This window comes from Callithrix jacchus, chromosome 2 (assembly GCF_049354715.1).
Source record: "Callithrix jacchus isolate 240 chromosome 2, calJac240_pri, whole genome shotgun sequence".
In the NCBI taxonomy this organism is placed as follows: domain Eukaryota; kingdom Metazoa; phylum Chordata; class Mammalia; order Primates; family Cebidae; genus Callithrix; species Callithrix jacchus.
Window position 1 is genome coordinate 204,801,115 of NC_133503.1, and position 17,636 is coordinate 204,818,750.

Below are 17,636 nucleotides of genomic sequence, written 5' to 3' on the forward strand. Positions count from 1 at the left end.
GCGCTCTTCCTGCCGAGGGTGCTCTTCCTGCTGAGTTTGCACTTCCTGCGCTTCCAAGGGTGCTCTTCCTGCCGAGGGTGCTCTTCCTGCCGAGTTTGTGCTTCCAAGGGTGCTCTTCCTGCCGAGTTTGCACTTCCTGTGCTTCCGAGGGCGCTCTTCCTGCTGAGGGTGCTCTTCCTGCCGAGTTTGCACTTCCTGCGCTTCCGAGGGCGCTCTTCCTGCCGAGTTTGCACTTCCTGCGCTTCCGAGGGCGCTCTTCCTGCTGAGGGTGCTCTTCCTGCCGAGTTTGCACTTCCTGCGCTTCCGAGGGCGCTCTTCCTGCTGAGGGTGCTCTTCCTGCCGAGTTTGCACTTCCTGCACTTCCGAGGGCGCTCTTCCTGCTGAGGGTGCTCTTCCTGCCGAGTTTGCACTTCCTGCGCTTCCGAGGGTGCTCTTCCTGCCGAGTTTGCACTTCCTGTGCTTCCGAGGGTGCTCTTCCTGCTGAGGGTGCTCTTCCTGCCGAGTTTGCACTTCCTGTGCTTCTGAGGGTGCGCTTTTTTCCGAGTGCGTGTTGATCCTGTCGTTGCTTCCTCATCAGGAGGTATTTACTTTCTCTCTGCTTAGTGTTACCCCTTGAGCTTTTCATTGTTGTTTGTTTTTTTGAGATGGAATCTCTCTCTGTCACCCAGGCTGCAGTGCAGTGGCATGATCTCCTCTCACTGTCATCTCTGCTTCCTGGGTTCAAGCGATTCTCATGCCTCAGCCCCCCGAGTAGCTGGGACTGCAGGTATGCACCACCGTGCCCGGCTAATTTTTGTATTTTTAGTAGAGATGGGTTTCACTGTGTTGGCCAGGATGGTCTTGATCTCCTGGCCTCGTGATCCGCCCGCCTTGGCCTCCCAAAGTGCTGGGATTACAGGTGCAAGCCACCGCTCCTGGCCTACCCTAATCCTTCAAATGAAGTCTGACACATTGCTCCCCTTGTCCTGAGCAGTAAGAGCCTTAGTGTGTTTTATCGCTGGTCGCCACCCCCAACTTCTGTGCTCTTCCCCTGTTGACTTAGTTGTGTCTTGGGCTTCTTGATGCCCCACAAGCTAAACATTACTAGCGTTGTTTCTGAGCTCAGTGTTTCTTTAGCTTTGACCCCGCCCCTTTTTTCCTCCTCTGTTCCCTGTCTTCTGTCTCAGACCGCCTACTGGGGTCCCCTTCCTTGTCTTTGTGTGGTTCTTCTATCTCGTTATTGCTGGCAAACCCCAGCTTCACCTGTGCCATGGCCCCATGGCATCCAGTGACGTCCGGGACTTCTGCTTACGATGCACAGATGAAGGTGTGGAGATGTTTGAGGAGGGTGGTCATCTCAGCCCGTGAGTGTCCGGAGAACCACGTGGCCATGCTCCTCAGCCAGCGAGTGACAACAGCATCCCCTCGGCCTGGCTCAGCCTGGAAAACCCTGGTGTGTCGGGATCTGGTGGCTCTGGGGTGGCGAGTTTGAAATGCGCAAACCCACGCTGCAGTGCTGCGTGTGGAAGAGTGTCTGCTTCCTCCTTTCTGCATGGGAACCAGGAGGACCGAGGATGAGGCTTCGAGCCACTGTCTCCTAACAGGAGCATGACGTGAGCCATGTGGATAATCTTAAAATTTCTAGGGCCAGGCACGGTGGCTAATGCTTGTAATCCCAGTACTTTGCGGGGCTGAGGCAGGTGGATTATGAGGCCAGGAGATTGAGACCATCCTGGTCAGCAGGCATGGTAAAACGCTGTCTGTACTAAAAATACAAAAACTTTAGGCCGGTGTGGTGATGCATGCCTGCCATCCCAGCTACTCAGGAGGCCGAGGCAGGAGAATTTGCTTGAACCAGGGAGTTGGAGGTTGCGGTGAGCCAAGATTGCCCTGAGGCACTCCAGCCTGGGCACAGAGTGAGGCTCCATCTAAAAAAAAAATTCTAGTAGCCACATAAAAAAGGAAAGGAAGGTGAAATTCGTGTGATGAGAGGTATCACCAAAGCCCCGTGTGTCCACACCTCGTCATTTTAGGGTGTCATGGGTGGGAGCATCACCCCACAGGACACTTGGCGTTTCCTTTGCTTTATCTTCCGGGTCCTGAGTGCGGCCGTCTCGGCCCAGACCTACTGGGCTTCCCACGGCCGTCGTACCGGAGGGTGCAGGTGTGGGGTGAGGTCGCCAGGCCCTGTGGTGAGCTGGATATGCCATGTCCTTCTCATTTCAGGGGTCGGCAGTGTTCCGGCCGCAGAGCACCGTCTGCGGGAGGAGATCCTGGCCAAGTTCCTGCACTGGCTGATGGGTGTGTATGTGGTGGAGCTGCTCAGATCTTTTTTTTATGTCACGGAGACCACGTTTCAGAAGAACAGGCTCTTTTTCTACCGGAAGAGTGTCTGGAGCAAGTTGCAAAGCATCGGAATCAGGTAGCAGATTCCAGCACGTGTCCTCTGCTTCTTGAGGTTCTGGAGATGGAAGCACCGGCCCCGCCCTGGCGCGTGCCAGTCCACACTTGCCCGGCCCCGGCGCGTGCCAGTCCACGCTTGCCCCGCCCCGGCGCGTGCCAGTCGGTGCGTGCCAGTCCACGCTCGCCCGTGCTTCCTGGGCTGCCTTGCAGCTCTGGGCTGGGAGCTGCAGGCCTGGCTCGAGCAGGTTCTGAACTAGGCTCTGACTGCCCACGTTCTCTTGCCTATAAAATCAGGAGATTGTATCAGGTGGTCTCTAGGGTCTCTAAACAGAAGGGGTGTATATCGGATGGAGACACTACCACCAGCATCCTTGCTTCTCATCGGGATAGATGTGGGTCCAATTCTCTCTCTCTCTTTTTTTTTTGAGTTTCCCTCCGTCACCCAGGCTGGAGTGCAGTGGTGCAGTCTCAGCTCACTGAAACCTCCGTCTTCCAGGTTTAAGTGATTCTCCTGCCTCAGCCTCCTGTGTAGCTGGGATTATAGGTGCCCACCACCATGCCTGGGTAGCTTTGGTATTTTTAGTAGATACGGGGTTTCACCATGTTGGCCAGGCTGGTCTTGAACTGACTTCAGGTGATCTGCCCACCTCGGCCTCCCAAAGTGCTGGGATTACAGGCGTGAGCCACCACGCCCGGGCCCCTGATTCTTTTTTAGTTCATGCTGTTCTGTGTGAATATTTAATCTGTTGTTTTTAGGTCATGAGAGGATAAAATCCCACCCACCTGATTCCTCTCCACAGGGACTGTGGGGATGGGAGTGTTCCCCTGTGGATTAACCTCCGGGTGGTTGCATGTGAATGGCTGTGAGGTTTTATCTGCAATGTTCAGCTGATGTCTAGTGTCTGAATGTGGAGGATGATGGCAGATTCAAGCTGGATCTGCATGAGTGAGGGCGGGAATGCTGGGCTGGGAGATGCCCGCCTGGCTGAGCCCAGGCCCTGACACGAGCTTCTCCTTGTCCCGCCCAGGCTGGCTGTGTAGGGTTCGGGAGGACCCTCTAGTCACGAGGGCAGGGCTTCCCCAGCCCCTCTGCACACGTGAGTCCCTGGGGGGCCTTGTCAACCCACGCCCCCCATCAGGATATCTGCAGAGGGAACTGGCAGCAGCCCACGTCACAGTTCACTCGATCTCTGGGCTGGGGACCCCGACATGGTGCTGGGGCCATTTCCTTCTGCATCTGGAGGAGGCTCAGGGCTTTCCCTGTGGGAACGGGTTAATACACAGTGCACCGCACCGTGACACGTGTGAAGTTACATCACCATGACATTACACATACGTCACAGTGTATGACCCAACACAGCCATTTGACCAGTATTTTGGAAAGAATTTAATTCGGGTGACAGGAAGGAGCACACAGTCGTGGTGGTCCCCAAGATGCTACTTGCCATAACTGGGAAACTGCTGTTCTGCCCCGGGGGCCTGGGAGGCCCCTCCTCCCTGGACAGGGTGCTGGGCCTCTCCTGCACTTAGCCGGTCCTGCACCCTGGGGTCAGGGCACCAGCCCCAGAGCACCCTCGGCCCCAGCGGCCACGGAGCACCAGGCCACAGGCACAGATGCCCAGATCCAGTGTGGTCGCTCCAGCCCCCTGTGCCCCATGGGTGGTTTCGGGGGAAAAGGCTGAACGGCAGAGGTGTCAGGGAGCTGGTGGGCTCTCGAGAGCTGATTTTGCTCCTCAGCTGAGTTGCCCTGAGCAACCTCCCCGACCCTCTCCATCGGAAGGGATGCAGCTCTTTCTGCCTGGGTGTCCTGCCTGGGCCCAGCCCTGGGCTACCCCGGTGGCTGTAGCAGAGGGACAGGCGTCCCATGTGGAGGGGACATGGGTTCACGTGGCCCCAGATGGCAGCCTTGCAGCCTATCCTGGCTGGTGGCCACCGGACAGGCAACCTGGGGGTTGACCACGGGACAGTCACCCTGGGGGTTGACTACAGGACTGGGCGTCCCCGGGTTGACTGTAGGACCAGATGTCCAGGTACCCTGCAAGTCAATGTGCTTTCTGAGGCATCTGGCCGGTGTGGGTAGACGTGGCCCCAGGCGTGGCCTGCAGCGTGCTCTGCTGTGAGTGCCCTGAGCGCTCCACTGAGTGGATGGGGGCTGGTGTCCCGTGGGCTTCCCCACGTCTGTCACACAGCTGAGCGTGTCCTATATGGGTAACCCGCCTTCTGGGCATCAAGGAAGGAGAGCTAAGCAGATCCCCAGCACAGTTAGTGCCTAAAGAATATCTTACAGTGTTACTGCTCAGTTATTTTCTCCATATAATTCTGTATATATAATAATGTATTAGTTTATAGTCAGAACAATTAGAGCCTGAAGATTATCTTGTAGTGTTACTGCTCAGTTATTTTCTCCATATAATCCTGTATATATAATAATGTATTAGTTTATAGTCAGAACAATTAGAGCCTGAAGATTATCTTGTAGTGTTACTGCTCAGTTATTTTCTCCACATAATCCTCTATATATAATAATGTATTAGTTTATAGTCGGAACAATTAGAGCCTGAAGATTATCTTGTAGTGTTACTGCTCAGTTATTTTCTCCACATAATCCTGTATATATAATAATGTATTAGTTTATAGTCGGAACAATTAGAGCCTGAAGATTATCTTGTAGTGTTACTGCTCAGTTATTTTCTCCATATAATCCTGTATATATAATAATGTATTAGTTTATAGTCGGAACAATTAGAGCCTGAAGATTATCTTGTAGTGTTACTGCTCAGTTATTTTCTCCATATAATCCTGTATATATAATCATATGTTGGTTTATAGTCAGAATAATTAGTGCCTGAAGAATATCTTAGTATGCAGTTATTTCATTTTTTACTTGTGTATAATTATATCTCAGTTTATAGTCGGGGGAATGTCTAGAGCAGACGGTGCAGAGCATGAATTAAGGGAAGAACAGTTATACCAGGACAATCTTTGGCCCAGGCGGTAGTGCCTCTTCCTGAAAGGGCATCCCTACATGGCAGGCCGGCCCAGGTGGCAGCGTTGAGTATCGTAAAGATACCCGCTGTACGGCAGGCTTGGAGCAAGGGTCACTGCTGTAAGGGAGTCGCAGTTCCTTGCGTCCAGTTCCTGTGAAAAGCTGGCCTCTGGCCGGCGATCTCGGGACCGTCCTTGGTATAATCGTGCCTTGGTGGCTGTATGACCTGTCAGCTCTCTGCTGCTGTGCTGACTCAGCAGCCTCCTGCAGAAATCACTGGGAGCTGCCAGCAGGGGGCGGCAGACACCCGGTGAGCTCTGTGGCTCCTGTGCTGACTCAGCAGCCTCCGCAGACATCCTTAGAAGTAGCCTGCCCCCAGGTAAGAGATGTTGCTCACTGCCCCCTCCTGACTGCACACCGCCCACCTCCTGGGTGACCTGATGGGGGTGGGCCCCGTGCTTATCGCTCACGTGAATGTTGACCCTATCACTATCCTTTAGATGACCTCACTCACGACCCTGCCCCCTAACCTATACCCAATAAGTAGAGACGCTTCTGGGCGTTCGGGGCCTCACCTGTCTCTGCTGGTAGGTGGTGTGGCCCCCCGAGCCCAGCTGTGCTTTCTTTGTCCTTCTGTGTCCTGTCTCTTTATTTCTCGGATCCTGTGCCTCAGCACAGCGATAAGGGACACCCCATGGCCCTGTAGGACTTCACCCTACACCCCAGTGTCTCAGTGACACTGAGCGCCACACCAGGACACCGTCACTGAGAGCAGGACCTGCATCCCGGTGTGTCATTGACACCCTCACTGAGCGCAGGACCCTGCATCCCGGTGTGTCAGTGACACCATCACTGAGCGCAGCACCCTGCATCCCGGTGTGTCAGTGACACCGTCACTGAGCGCAGGACCCTGCATCCCGGTGTGTCAGTGGCACCGTCACTGAGCGCAGCACCCTGCATCCCGGTGTGTCAGTGGCACCGTCACTGAGCGCAGGACCTGCATCCCGGTGTGTCAGTGGCACCGTCACTGAGCGCAGGACCTGCATCCCGGTGTGTCAGTGGCACCGTCACTGAGCGCAGGACCTGCATCCCGGTGTGTCCGTGGCACCGTCACTGAGCGCAGCACCCTGCATCCCGGTGTGTCAGTGGCACCGTCACTGAGAGCAGGACCTGCATCCCGGTGTGTCCGTGGCACCGTCACTGAGAGCAGGACCTGCATCCCGGTGTGTCCGTGGCACCGTCACTGAGCGCAGCACCCTGCATCCCGGTGTGTCAGTGACACCGTCACTGAGAGCAGGACCCTGCATCCCAGTGTGTCAGTGACACCGTCACTGAGAGCAGGACCCTGCATCCCAGTGTGTCCGTGGCACCGTCACTGAGCGCAGGACCCTGCATCCCGGTGTGTCCGTGGCACCGTCACTGAGAGCAGGACCCTGCATCCCGGTGTGTCTGTGGCACCGTCACTGAGAGCAGGACCCTGCATCCCGGTGTGTCAGTGACACCGTCACTGAGAGCAGGACCCTGCATCCCAGTGTGTCCGTGGCTCCGTCACTGAGCGCAGCATCCTGCATCCCGGTGTGTCAGTGGCACCGTCACTGAGAGCAGGACCCTGCATCCCGGTGTGTCAGTGACACCGTCACTGAGAGCAGGACCCTGCATCCCGGTGTGTCAGTGACACCATCACTGAGAGCAGGACCCTGCATCCCGGTGTGTCCGTGGCACCGTCACTGAGAGCAAGACCTGCATCCCGGTGTGTCAGTGACACTGTCACTGACAGCAGGACCCTGCATCCCGGTGTGTCAGTGACACCATCACTGAGAGCAGGACCCTGCATCCCGGTGTGTCCGTGGCTCCATCACTGAGCGCAGCACCCTGCATCCCACTCTCTGTTGCAGACAGCACTTGCAGAGGGTGCAGCTTCGGGAGCTGTCAGACACGGAGGTCAGGCGGCGGCAGGAAGCCAGGCTAGCTCTGCCGACATCCAGGCTCCGCTTCATCCCCAAGCCTGACGGGCTGCGGCCTATTGTGAACATGGACTACGTCGTGGGAGCCAGAACGTTCCGCAGAGAAAAGAGGGTGACCGTCCTTTGGTTTAGTTTCCTTTTTAAACAGAAATGCGTCTGAACCCCGTGTTCGGTATCTGCTTAGATGAAGGGTGGGAGGATGGGCCACAGGTCACAGCCAGGTCCACAGCTCGGCCCAAGCCCGTTGGTGGGCACAGTGAGGTGGCCGAGGTCAGAAAAGCAGCACAGGGGGTGCTCCTGGGGCAGGGACGGGCTGAGGACCACAGGGAGCCCCTGGGCCTGGGCCTAGATGCAGTGGGGCCTGAGGTCCCAGATCCGTGTCCTGCTGTGGTGTTTCTGTGTGTGTGGGGCCCAGGGACCAAGCCACAACTGCCAGAGCCCACCGGGCACTGGGAACCCTGGGACCTCGCCCCCCAGCTCCTGTACCCACCCCTGTGCTGCTGTGGCTGCAGTGACCCCCTCAGTGTGGGGTGAGCTGGGCAGAGAGGGGTCATGTGAGGGTCCCATGTGGAACACACATGGGGCCCGCAGCACATTTCAGACGGGGCCTGGGAAGCTGTGAGGGGTTTAAGGCCCTGGGTCTGGGCGGCTGGGGACGCTGGGGTGGGGCTGCCTCTCCCCCGGGTCCCTCTGGTGGGCAGGGCACCAGCCGGGTCCGCTTTCCTGACCATCTCCATGCTGCCCTGCCAGGCCGAGCATCCCACCTCGAGAGTGAAGGTGCTGTTCAGCCTGCTAAACTATGAGCGTGCGCGGCGGCCCAGCCTCCTGGGCGCCTCCGTGTTGGGCTTGGACGATATCCACAGGGCCTGGCGCGACTTTGTGCTGCGCATGCGGGCCCGGGACCCACCACCTGAGCTGTACTTTGTCAAGGTGAGTGCTGGGGAACCCCGTCGGCAGCCCTGCTGGGCCTCGGGAGTGGCCGCCTGATTCGCACCTGTGTTGGCTGGAGGAGGTACTCCTGGGTGGGCCGCAGGGAGTGCAGTCACTGTTGGGGACACATCGGCTCCTGGGGTGGAGGCCTTGTACCCCAACTGCCCTAGGGCTCCTGCTCCCAGGGGAGGTCTCACCAGATACCATCAGGGAAGGGACTGTACTGGCTCAGCCACCAGGCCCTGGTGCCTCGAACCCCAGTCCTGAGCCAGGGGCCTCCTGTCCTGAGGCTCAGAGAGGAGACAGCCCACCTTGCCCTTGGGGTCGGGAGGGGTGGGGGCCAGAGAGAGAGAGGGGGATGCAGCCACAGCCAGGACCTGGGAGCAGAGGTGTCGTCTGCGTCACTGAGTGGATACCATCAGCCTCCTTTCTCACATAGGTGGACGTGACAGGCGCATACGACACCATCCCCCAGGACAAGCTCGCGGAGGTCATCGCCAGCATCATCAGGCCGCAGGCCACATACTGCGTGCGGCAGTACGCTGTGCTCCAGAAGGCCGCCCACGGGCACGTCCGCAAGGCCTTCAAGAGCCATGTAAGGCTCCTGTGTGATACAGTGTGTCCAGATGTGTGTGTCTCTGGGATATGGATGTGTCTAGGATGCAGTTGTCTGTGATGTGTTTCTGTAAGGTACTTCCATGATTTACACGTCCGTGATGTGTGTGGTGTGTGTGTGTCCATGGCACAAGTGTGTCTGTGGCATGTGTGTGCCCATTGTGTGTCTGTGGTGTGTGTCTCCGATGTGCATGTTTGCTATGTGTTTGCATGTGTGCTTGTGGTGTGTCACTGACGTGCATGTTTGCAGTGTGTCTGGTATGTGTGTCTGTGGTGTGTATCTCTGATGTGCATGTTTGCCATGTGTTTGCATGTGTGCTTGTGGTGCGTCCCTGACATGCATGTTTGCGGTGTGTCTGACATGCGTGTCCATGCTGTGTGTGCGGGTCTCTGATACGCATGTTTCTGGTATGTGTGCATGTATGCATGTGTGTGGTATGTCACTGACATGCATGTTTGCCGTGTGTGTGTGACGTACATATGTATGTCTGTGATGTACATATTTGTGGTGTGTGTATGTCTGTGACGCGTGCCTGTCCCTGTTGTGTTGTGTGACTGATGTGTATGTTTATGCTGTGTGCATGTGTGTGATGTGTCACTGACATGCATGTTTGAAGTGTGTGTCCGACATGTCTGTAATATACATGTGTGGTGTGTGTGTCTGCTACACATGCGTATGCATGCTATATGTCTGTGGAGTGTGTGGCGTATTACTGACGTGCATGTTTGCGGTGTGTGACACGTGCGCCTGTGATTACATGTGTGGCATGTCTGTGACACGTGTGTGTGCATGCTGTGTGCTGTGTAGTATATTACTGACATGCATGTTTGTGGTGTGTGCATATGTGTGTCTTGTGTCACTGATGTGCATGTTTGTGGTGTATGACGCGTGTCTGTGATGTACATGTGTGGTGTGTGTCCCTGACACGTGTGTGTGAGTGCTCTGTGTCTGTGGTGTGTGGTGTGTTACATGTGTGTTTGCAGTGTCTGTGTCTGTGGTGTGTCACTGACATGCGTGTTTGCAGTGTGTCAGGTGTATGTGGTATATTACATGCGTGTTTGTGGTGTGTGGTATATTACTGACATGCATGTTTGCAGTGTGTGCACGTGCAGTGTGTGCATGTTTGTGGTGTCTGCACGTGTATGTGGTGTCACTGACATGCATGTTTGCGGTGTGTCAGGTGTATGTGGTATATTACTATCATGCATGTTTGTGGTGTGTGGTGTATTACTGACATGCGTGTTTATGATGTGTGCATGTGTGTTGTGTATTACTGACATGCATGTTTACGGTGTGTGCACGTGTGTGTGGTATATTACTGACATGTTTGTGGTGTATGGTGTATTACTGACATGTGTGTTTACAACGTGTGCACGTGTGTGGTATATTACATGCGTGTTTGTGGTGTGTGGTGTATTACTGACATGCGTGATTATGGTGTGTGCACGTGTGTGTCTGTGCTGTGTGTGTGGCCCTCAGCCTCCCCCTCCCTCTGCTGGGCATGAAGCTCACCATTGTCCTTGCACCCTCAGGTGCTGGTGTGGTGAGTTCTGTGTTCAGGGTCCTCCCATCCAGCACGAGTGCCCCTGTCCTGTCACAGGGCTGGGCCTCAGAGCCTGCAGGCTGGGTTTGGGAGGAGAGGGATGCTGGTGGTACCTTCCTGACGCCCCTGGCACCCCCCAGGACTCTAGCCTGGCCTGTGCCAGCTCCACAAGAGATGGGAAGGCCTACACAAGCCTCGCTGCCCCCGGACACTCTCCTCCCAGGGCGGCCGGGGCCTTGGGGTTCAGCCGGGGTACAAGGGGCCCTGGGCTTGGGTTCCCACCCAATGATCATGAGCATGCTGGAGTATGGGGCTTAGCCCCCCAAAGCAGTGCCAGGCTGGGGATGCAGAGGTGGAGACGTGTCCTCAGGTTTCGCTCTGGGGAGAAATACGAGTGAAAACCTGCCTGGACCTTTTCTTCCCGCTTTTTCTTGAGACTGTTGCAGGGATTTGCAAATCTCATGTGTGACTCAGCAGAATTTTAGACTTGTGGAAACCTGATGGCCGCCACCTGCGCCCAGGTGTAGACAGTCACCAGAGTCAAGGAGACCCCCTTCTCCCAGCAGAAGCCGCTGCCCCTACAGTGACCCTGGTTCCAATCTCCAGGTCTCCACATGAGTGAGATCAGATGGGAGGTGGTTTCTGGGGTCCAAGCCTCAGCCATGCCGTGTGTGTGGCCGTGTATCCTGTCCACAGGTGGCTCAGCTGTGGAACACGCCACGTGGATGTATCCTTCTTGCTGCTCTGGAGGCTTCTGGGTGTGGATTCCACAGCTGCGCCTGCTGTGAGCGCTCTGGCATCTGGGAGTGTACTGGGGGTCAAAATCCCTTGCCTCTGGGTGAATTCCAGGGGTGGGGTTGCTGGGTCACACACCTGCATTATGAAAGTTGTGGGAGTTTCCAGGGGGTGACAGTGACACCCCAGCTGGCGGTGCGGCTAGCTGCTCATAAGGGCAGTCTGGTGTGTGGTGACTGGATGGTGGTTGGTGGGGTCTGGTGTGTGGTGACTGGATGGTGGTTAGTGGTGGGGTCTGGCGTGTGGTGAGTGGTTGGTTAGTGGTGGGATCTGGCGTGTGGTGTGTGGATGGTGGTTAGTGGTGGGGTCTGGTGTGTGATGTGTGGATGGTGGTTAGTGGTGGGGTCTGGTGTGTGGTAAGTGGATGGTGGTTAGTGGTGGGGTCTGGCGTGTGGTGAGTGGTTGGTTAGTGGTGGGGTCTAGCGTGTGGTGTGTGGATGGTGGTTAGTGGTGGGGTCTGGCGTGTGGTGTGTGGATGGTGGTTAGTGGGGTCTGGTGTGTGGTGAGTGGATGGTGGTTAGTGGTGGGGTCTGGCGTGTGGTGTGTGGATGGTGGTTAGTGGTGGGGTCTGGTGTATGGTGTGTGGATGGTGGTTAGTGGTGGGGTCTGGCGTGTGGTGACTGGATGGTGGTTAGTGGTGGGGTCTGGTGTGTGGTGTGTGGATGGTGGTTAGTGGTGGGGTCTGGCGTGTGGTGAGTGGTTGGTTAGTGGTGGGGTCTAGTGTGTGGTGTGTGGATGGTGGTTAGTGGTGGGGTCTGGTGTGTGGTGACTGGATGGTGGTTAGTGGTGGGGTCTGGCGTGTGGTGAGTGGTTGGTTAGTGTTGGGGTCTGGCGTGTGGTGTGTGGATGGTGGTTAGTGGTGGGGTCTGGTGTGTGGTGACTGGATGGTGGTTAGTGATGGGGTCTGGCGTGTGGTGAGTGGATGGTGGTTAGTGGTGGGGTCTGGCGTGTGGTGTGTGGATGGTGGTTAGTGGTGGGGTCTGGCGTGTGGTGTGTGGATGGTGGTTAGTGGTGGGGTCTGGCGTGTGGTGAGTGGATGGTGGTTAGTGTTGGGGTCTGGCGTGTGGTGTGTGGATGGTGGTTAGTGTTGGGGTCTGGTGTGTGGTGTGTGGATGGTGGTTAGTGGTGGGGTCTGGTGTGTGGTGACTGGATGGTGGTTGGTGGGGTCTGGTGTGTGGTGAGTGGATGGTGGTTAGTGGTGGGGTCTGGCGTGTGGTGTGTGGATGTTGGTTAGTGGTGGGGTCTGGCGTGTGGTGTGTGGATGGTGGTTAGTGGTGGGGTCTGGCGTGTGGTGTGTGGATGTTGGTTAGTGGTGGGGTCTGGCGTGTGGTGTGTGGATGTTGGTTAGTGGTGGGGTCTGGCGTGTGGTGTGTGGATGGTGGTTAGTGGTGGGGTCTGGCGTGTGGTGAGTGGATGGTGGTTAGTGGTGGGGTCTGGTGTGTGGTGAGTGGTGGGTTAGTGGTGGGGTGTGGTGTGTGGTGACTGGATGGTGGTTGGTGGGGTCTCGCGTGTGGTGACTGTTGATGGTGTTCAGTGTTGGGGGGTCTGGGTTGTGGTAACCGTGGGTGGTTGTTGGTCATCGGGTGTCTGGTTTGTGGTGACAGCAGGTGGCATTCTGGGGTGTTTATAGCTACTTTTTGTCCCCATCCCCATTTGTCCCCTTTCCCACATGGAAGCTCCATGGGGGCTCCTGGGCTTCCTCCCACCATCGGGCTTGGCCACAGGTGACGTGGCTCCGTGTGTCCTAGTTGGAAGAAGCTTGTGCCCAGCCCTGGGCCGGGGTGGGCGACATTTGTGGCTCACGCCCTCCCCTCTGCCGGCAGGTCTCCACCCTGACGGACCTCCAGCCATACATGAGGCAGTTTGTGGCGCACCTGCAGGAGACCAGCTCCCTGAGGGATGCCGTTGTTATCGAGCAGGTCTGGGCACTGCCCCGCAGGGTTGGGCACACCATCCCAATAGCGGGTCCTCACCGGGGGCGTCACTGGGGTCATCACCAGACAGACTGTCGACTCTGGGCGGGGGAGAGGGGTAGCGAGCTGTCGGGGGGTCCTGATGAGCCACATGCCTTGGTGGAATCCCCACCACGTCCCACGCTGAGCTGTGCCACGCTGCGGCAGCTGCTGCATTCAGGCAACTGCTTACATTTGACTGCACGGCCTCTCTCCGTTCTACAGTGGCTTTATTCATGATTTGCTAAACGTCTTCTCTGTCAGTGTTGATCTTGAGGCCAGAGGAAGCATGTCTCCCTCCTTAGAAGGAGCGTCCCGCTGGGCTGACTTCTCCGTGCTGGGTCTGCTCACGTGGCTCTGTGGCTCTTTGCAGATGCCTCTTTAGCCTTGCTCCATTGTGGGACGGTCATGTCCAGTGAGTGAGGCTCAGAGACCTTTGGGCAGATTTCCTTTGCTCCCAGGGTGGGGATGAGTGGGGCGTGGCATCCTGGGACCTAGACCCATTGCTGTCTGAGCTGCAGCAGGATGTGTGTGTCTGAGCCCAGTGGACACACAGGTGGCCCAGAGGGTAGGTTCTTCGTCACACACTGTACCTAAGGCCCTGTGTGTCTGCAGATACTCGGCCTGGCCAGCCCATGGTGGCCCTACATTCCAGCCTAGCCCCGCACTTCATCACAAAAACTGACCCCGAAAGGGACTCGGGGTCTTGGCCATGGCCCTACCTGTCTCAGCACCCACCGCCCACTCCCGTCCCCTCTCTGCTTTCCCAGAGCTCCTCCCTGAACGAGGCCAGCGGCGGCCTCTTCGATGTCTTCCTACACTTCATGTGCAACCACGTCGTGAGGATTGGGGGCAAGTGAGTCGGACAGCATGGGTGCCATTGCCGGTGGGCACGCGGTTGGGTTGGGCTTCTGCCCACCTCTCCTTTCTGTTCCCCACTGCCCTTCTCCAGGGGGCCACTGTGGTCTCCTTTTCTGGCCCCCTCACCCCCTCTGGCTCCCAGGCCGGAGGCTTCCGAGGCCCCAGGAACATGGCTCAGCTGGCAGCTGCCGGTGCAGAGCAGAGGCCACGTGAGGCCTGGGATGGCAGGCTGGGTGCGGATTTGCCCCTGTGCTGAGGATGAGGGTGTGGAGCGTGTGTGGGTCAGGTGTGTCAGCTCCAAGTTGCTACTGATGCTGAAGACCCAGCTCACACTCTTGTATCTCTCTCTCTCCAGGTACAGGGGTATATTTTCTGATTTTTATTCGTGTCCCTGTCACGTGACCCTGCAAGGGCATGGGCTTTCCTCTCTGTGACTAGACCTCCCATCTGGAAAGTGGGGGCTTGACCGTGTAGTTTGCTCCTCTTGGGGGCCAGTGGGCAGGCGGCCTGAGAGAGTCGCCATCACACAGCCTATGTGCCCAGTGCCACAGCATATCCCCTGGATTTTAAGTAAAACCACACACCTCCCAGCAGGCATCTGCCTGTGGCCCCACGTGTGCCCAGGGGGAGCAGAAGCATGGAGGAATTGCCAGCACAGTCAGGCTGGACTGTGGAGGCCCCTCTCTGGGATCATCTCCAGCAGACACATACAGCTGTGCACAGCTTCAGAAGCTTTTATTCCAAAATATAACTAAATTATTGCATTATAAGTAATCACTCATGTTGTTATAAGCGATTATATTTATTAAAGTATAATTAGAAATATTAAGTGGTGCACACACCTTAAAAAAACAGATCGCAGATGGCAGCAGAGGGAATTTTGACCAAGGGATACAGGTGTGTGTAAGTGGCACCCAGGCCACAGAAGCCACTGGCAAAGCATTGTAAGTAAAATTTCAGTGATCGCACTGGAAGATAAGTCCTCTCAGCAAGGCAGTTTACTCCTACAGAACAGTGCGGTGCACGGATGGAGCAATGCTGACCACATGTTTGGACAGGGGAGGAAAAGGGGTTTTATGCCTGAGGGGGTCACCCCTACTGCCGTGCTGTTTCCCTGTTGGCTAGGTTAGACTGCACAAGCTAGGCTAATCCCGAGTGGCTGTTTTAAAGAGAGCAGGGGTCCAAACTGGAGTGGCAGGATGGGTGGTTCGGCGGGAAGGACAGTTACAGGCAGGTCAGAGCAGGTGACTGGAGCAGGTGACCTGGATGAGGCAGGATAGAGCCGTCAGCCGGGGAACAAACGTGAACTACCGATGAGAACGGGTAGAGCCGGGCACAGTGGCTCACACCTGTAATCCTAGCACTTTGGGAGGCTGAGGTGGGGGGATCACCTGAGGTCAGGAGTTCAAGACCAGCCTGGCCATTATCATGAAACCCCATCTTTAATAAAAAAAAAATAAAAATGGGTAGAGAACGTTGTTTATTGGAAGTACAAGGAAGTTTACTTTAAAATTGAGAATTAAAGAATAAGAGAGCTGGACATACTGACATATTGATTCTTTAAAGAGAAACTTGGGCTTCACTGTATCTAACAACAGTTACTCCCCAGAGCGGCTGCCACAGGACTCCTTTCTGGCCGTGAATTTTACTAAGATCCATCAAGTCACCATCAGTGTGTGGCGGGGGAATGTGAGGTGTGACTGTCCTCCTGCCCTGACAGATGAGGTGGCTGTGTCTGTCCCGTCCCTAGGACACAGACAGGCCCGAAGCTCACATCCCCATTGTGGTCCAGTTTGCCCTCTGAACAAAAACATCTTCAAAACGTGTTGCCACAAAAACCAAGAACAGAGTTTCCCATCCTGCACGCCCACAGGGGCGTATCTGCGTGCGTGGCCACACTGGGCTGGCTGGACCCCTAGAGTTGGTGCCTCTGTGTGAAAAGTACAGTCCTCCTGCCCATCAGTGTGAGGTCTGCACTGACAAGGAAGGCCTTTTTTTTTTTGAGATGGAGTGTCCCTGTTGTCTGCCAGGCTGGAGGACAATGGCATGATCTCAGCTCACTAACCTCCGCCTCCCAGGTTCCAGCAATTCTCCCGCCTCAGCCTCCCAAGTAGCTAAGATTACATGCACCTGCCACCACGCCTGGCTAATTTTTGTTATTTTTAGTAGAGACAGGGTTTCACCATGTTGGCCAGGCTGGTCTCAATCTCCTGACCTCAGGTGATTCACCCACCTTGACCTCCCAAAGTGCTGGGATTACAGGTGTGAGCCACCACACCCAGCCAGAAAGCCTGTTTTTAAGGTGACCATCTTTAGAAATAACAGGTCTTGTCTCTGTAGGAGACCTCAGTGTCTCTTAGCAATAGGAGTGGGTGTCCTTGGGGCTCCAAGGACAGCTGAGGGTCGTGTGGCAGGCGTGCCTCCTGTGCGCACCTTCACGTTCCGAGGGCCTATTCTGCTGTTTGTCAGAAAACACACCCTCGGCGTCCTTGTTTGTCTGTAGAGTGTCTTGTTGGTCATAGAACTGGGGGAAGGTTGTATCCATCTGCACATAGCTGCTACAGTAGGGCTGTCAGTCTTTCGCTGTGGATACATTCCTCGAAAAGACATGAGGCCAGGTGAGCATTCCTTCCAGGTCAAGTGTCTATTCTGTAAATAAACTAAGATGTAAACCACTTGAAAGAAAGCGCTGATGCGTCGGAACAAGGATGTGGTCCCACCAGTGGCTGTGTCTGCTTCAAGCCATCCCAGTTCACAGCGAGAGAGTGGGGTGCGGGGACTGTGTGCGTCCTGGGTGCCTGCCTGCAGAATGGTGACACGTTGGTGTGTGGGGTGCTGTCTGTGTGAGTCCAGCACACTCCTTGCCCGACTCTGGCCTATCTCCCCACTCCAGGTCCTACGTCCAGTGTCAGGGGATCCCGCAGGGCTCCATCCTGTCCACGCTGCTCTGCAGCCTGTTCTACGGTGACATGGAGAACAAGTTGTTTGCCGGGATTCGGCAGGACGGGTGAGGATGGGGCGGGACGGGTGAGAATGGAGCAGGACGGGTGAGGATGGGGTGAGTGGGACGGGTGGGGATGGAGGAGCGGGACAGGTGGGAATACAGCGGGCAGGACAGGTAAGGATGGAGCGGGACAGGTGGGAATACAGCGGGCAGGACAGGTAAGGATGGAGCGGGACGGGTAAGGATGGAGCAGGACAGGTAAGGATGGAGCAGGACGGGTGGGAATACAGCGGGCAGGACAGGTAAGGATGGAGCAGGACGGGTAAGGATGGAGCAGGACAGGTAAGGATGGAGCAGGACGGGTGGGAATACAGCGGGCAGGACAGGTGAGGATGGAGCGGGACAGGTAAGGATGGAGCGGGACAGGTGGGAATACAGCGGGCAGGACAGGTAAGGATGGAGCAGGACGGGTAAGGATGGAGCAGGACAGGTAAGGATGGAGCGGGACGGGTGGGAATACAGCGGGCAGGACAGTTGAGGATGGAGCAGGATAGGTGAGGCCTCCTCTTTCCTGGGGGCTTGGGTGATGGTTGATTTGCTTTCGGGGCATTCCGTGTTCATGTTTCTGGCACTCTGGAGGCCATGACTGTTCCATCTTGAGGC

General features: G+C 56.2%; 1 protein-coding gene across 4 annotated transcripts in view; it reads left to right on the top strand.

Moving 5' to 3' along the window:
• TERT (telomerase reverse transcriptase) overlaps positions 1–17,636 on the top strand; it is a 37,908-nt gene that overhangs the window by 6,476 nt on the left and 13,796 nt on the right. For all 4 annotated transcript variants that reach the window (XR_013532715.1, XM_078365952.1, XM_035291815.3 and 1 more), the window contains exons 3-9: positions 2,206–2,401; positions 7,264–7,444; positions 8,083–8,262; positions 8,702–8,857; positions 13,040–13,135; positions 13,939–14,024; positions 16,923–17,036. Coding sequence is in view for 3 of the 4 variants with exons in the window: in XM_078365952.1 (XP_078222078.1) it covers positions 2,206–2,401; positions 7,264–7,444; positions 8,083–8,262; positions 8,702–8,857; positions 13,040–13,135; positions 13,939–14,024; positions 16,923–17,036 (1,009 nt within the window). In the remaining variant the exon portion in view is untranslated. The remainder of the gene's footprint in view (positions 1–2,205; positions 2,402–7,263; positions 7,445–8,082; positions 8,263–8,701; positions 8,858–13,039; positions 13,136–13,938; positions 14,025–16,922; positions 17,037–17,636) is intronic.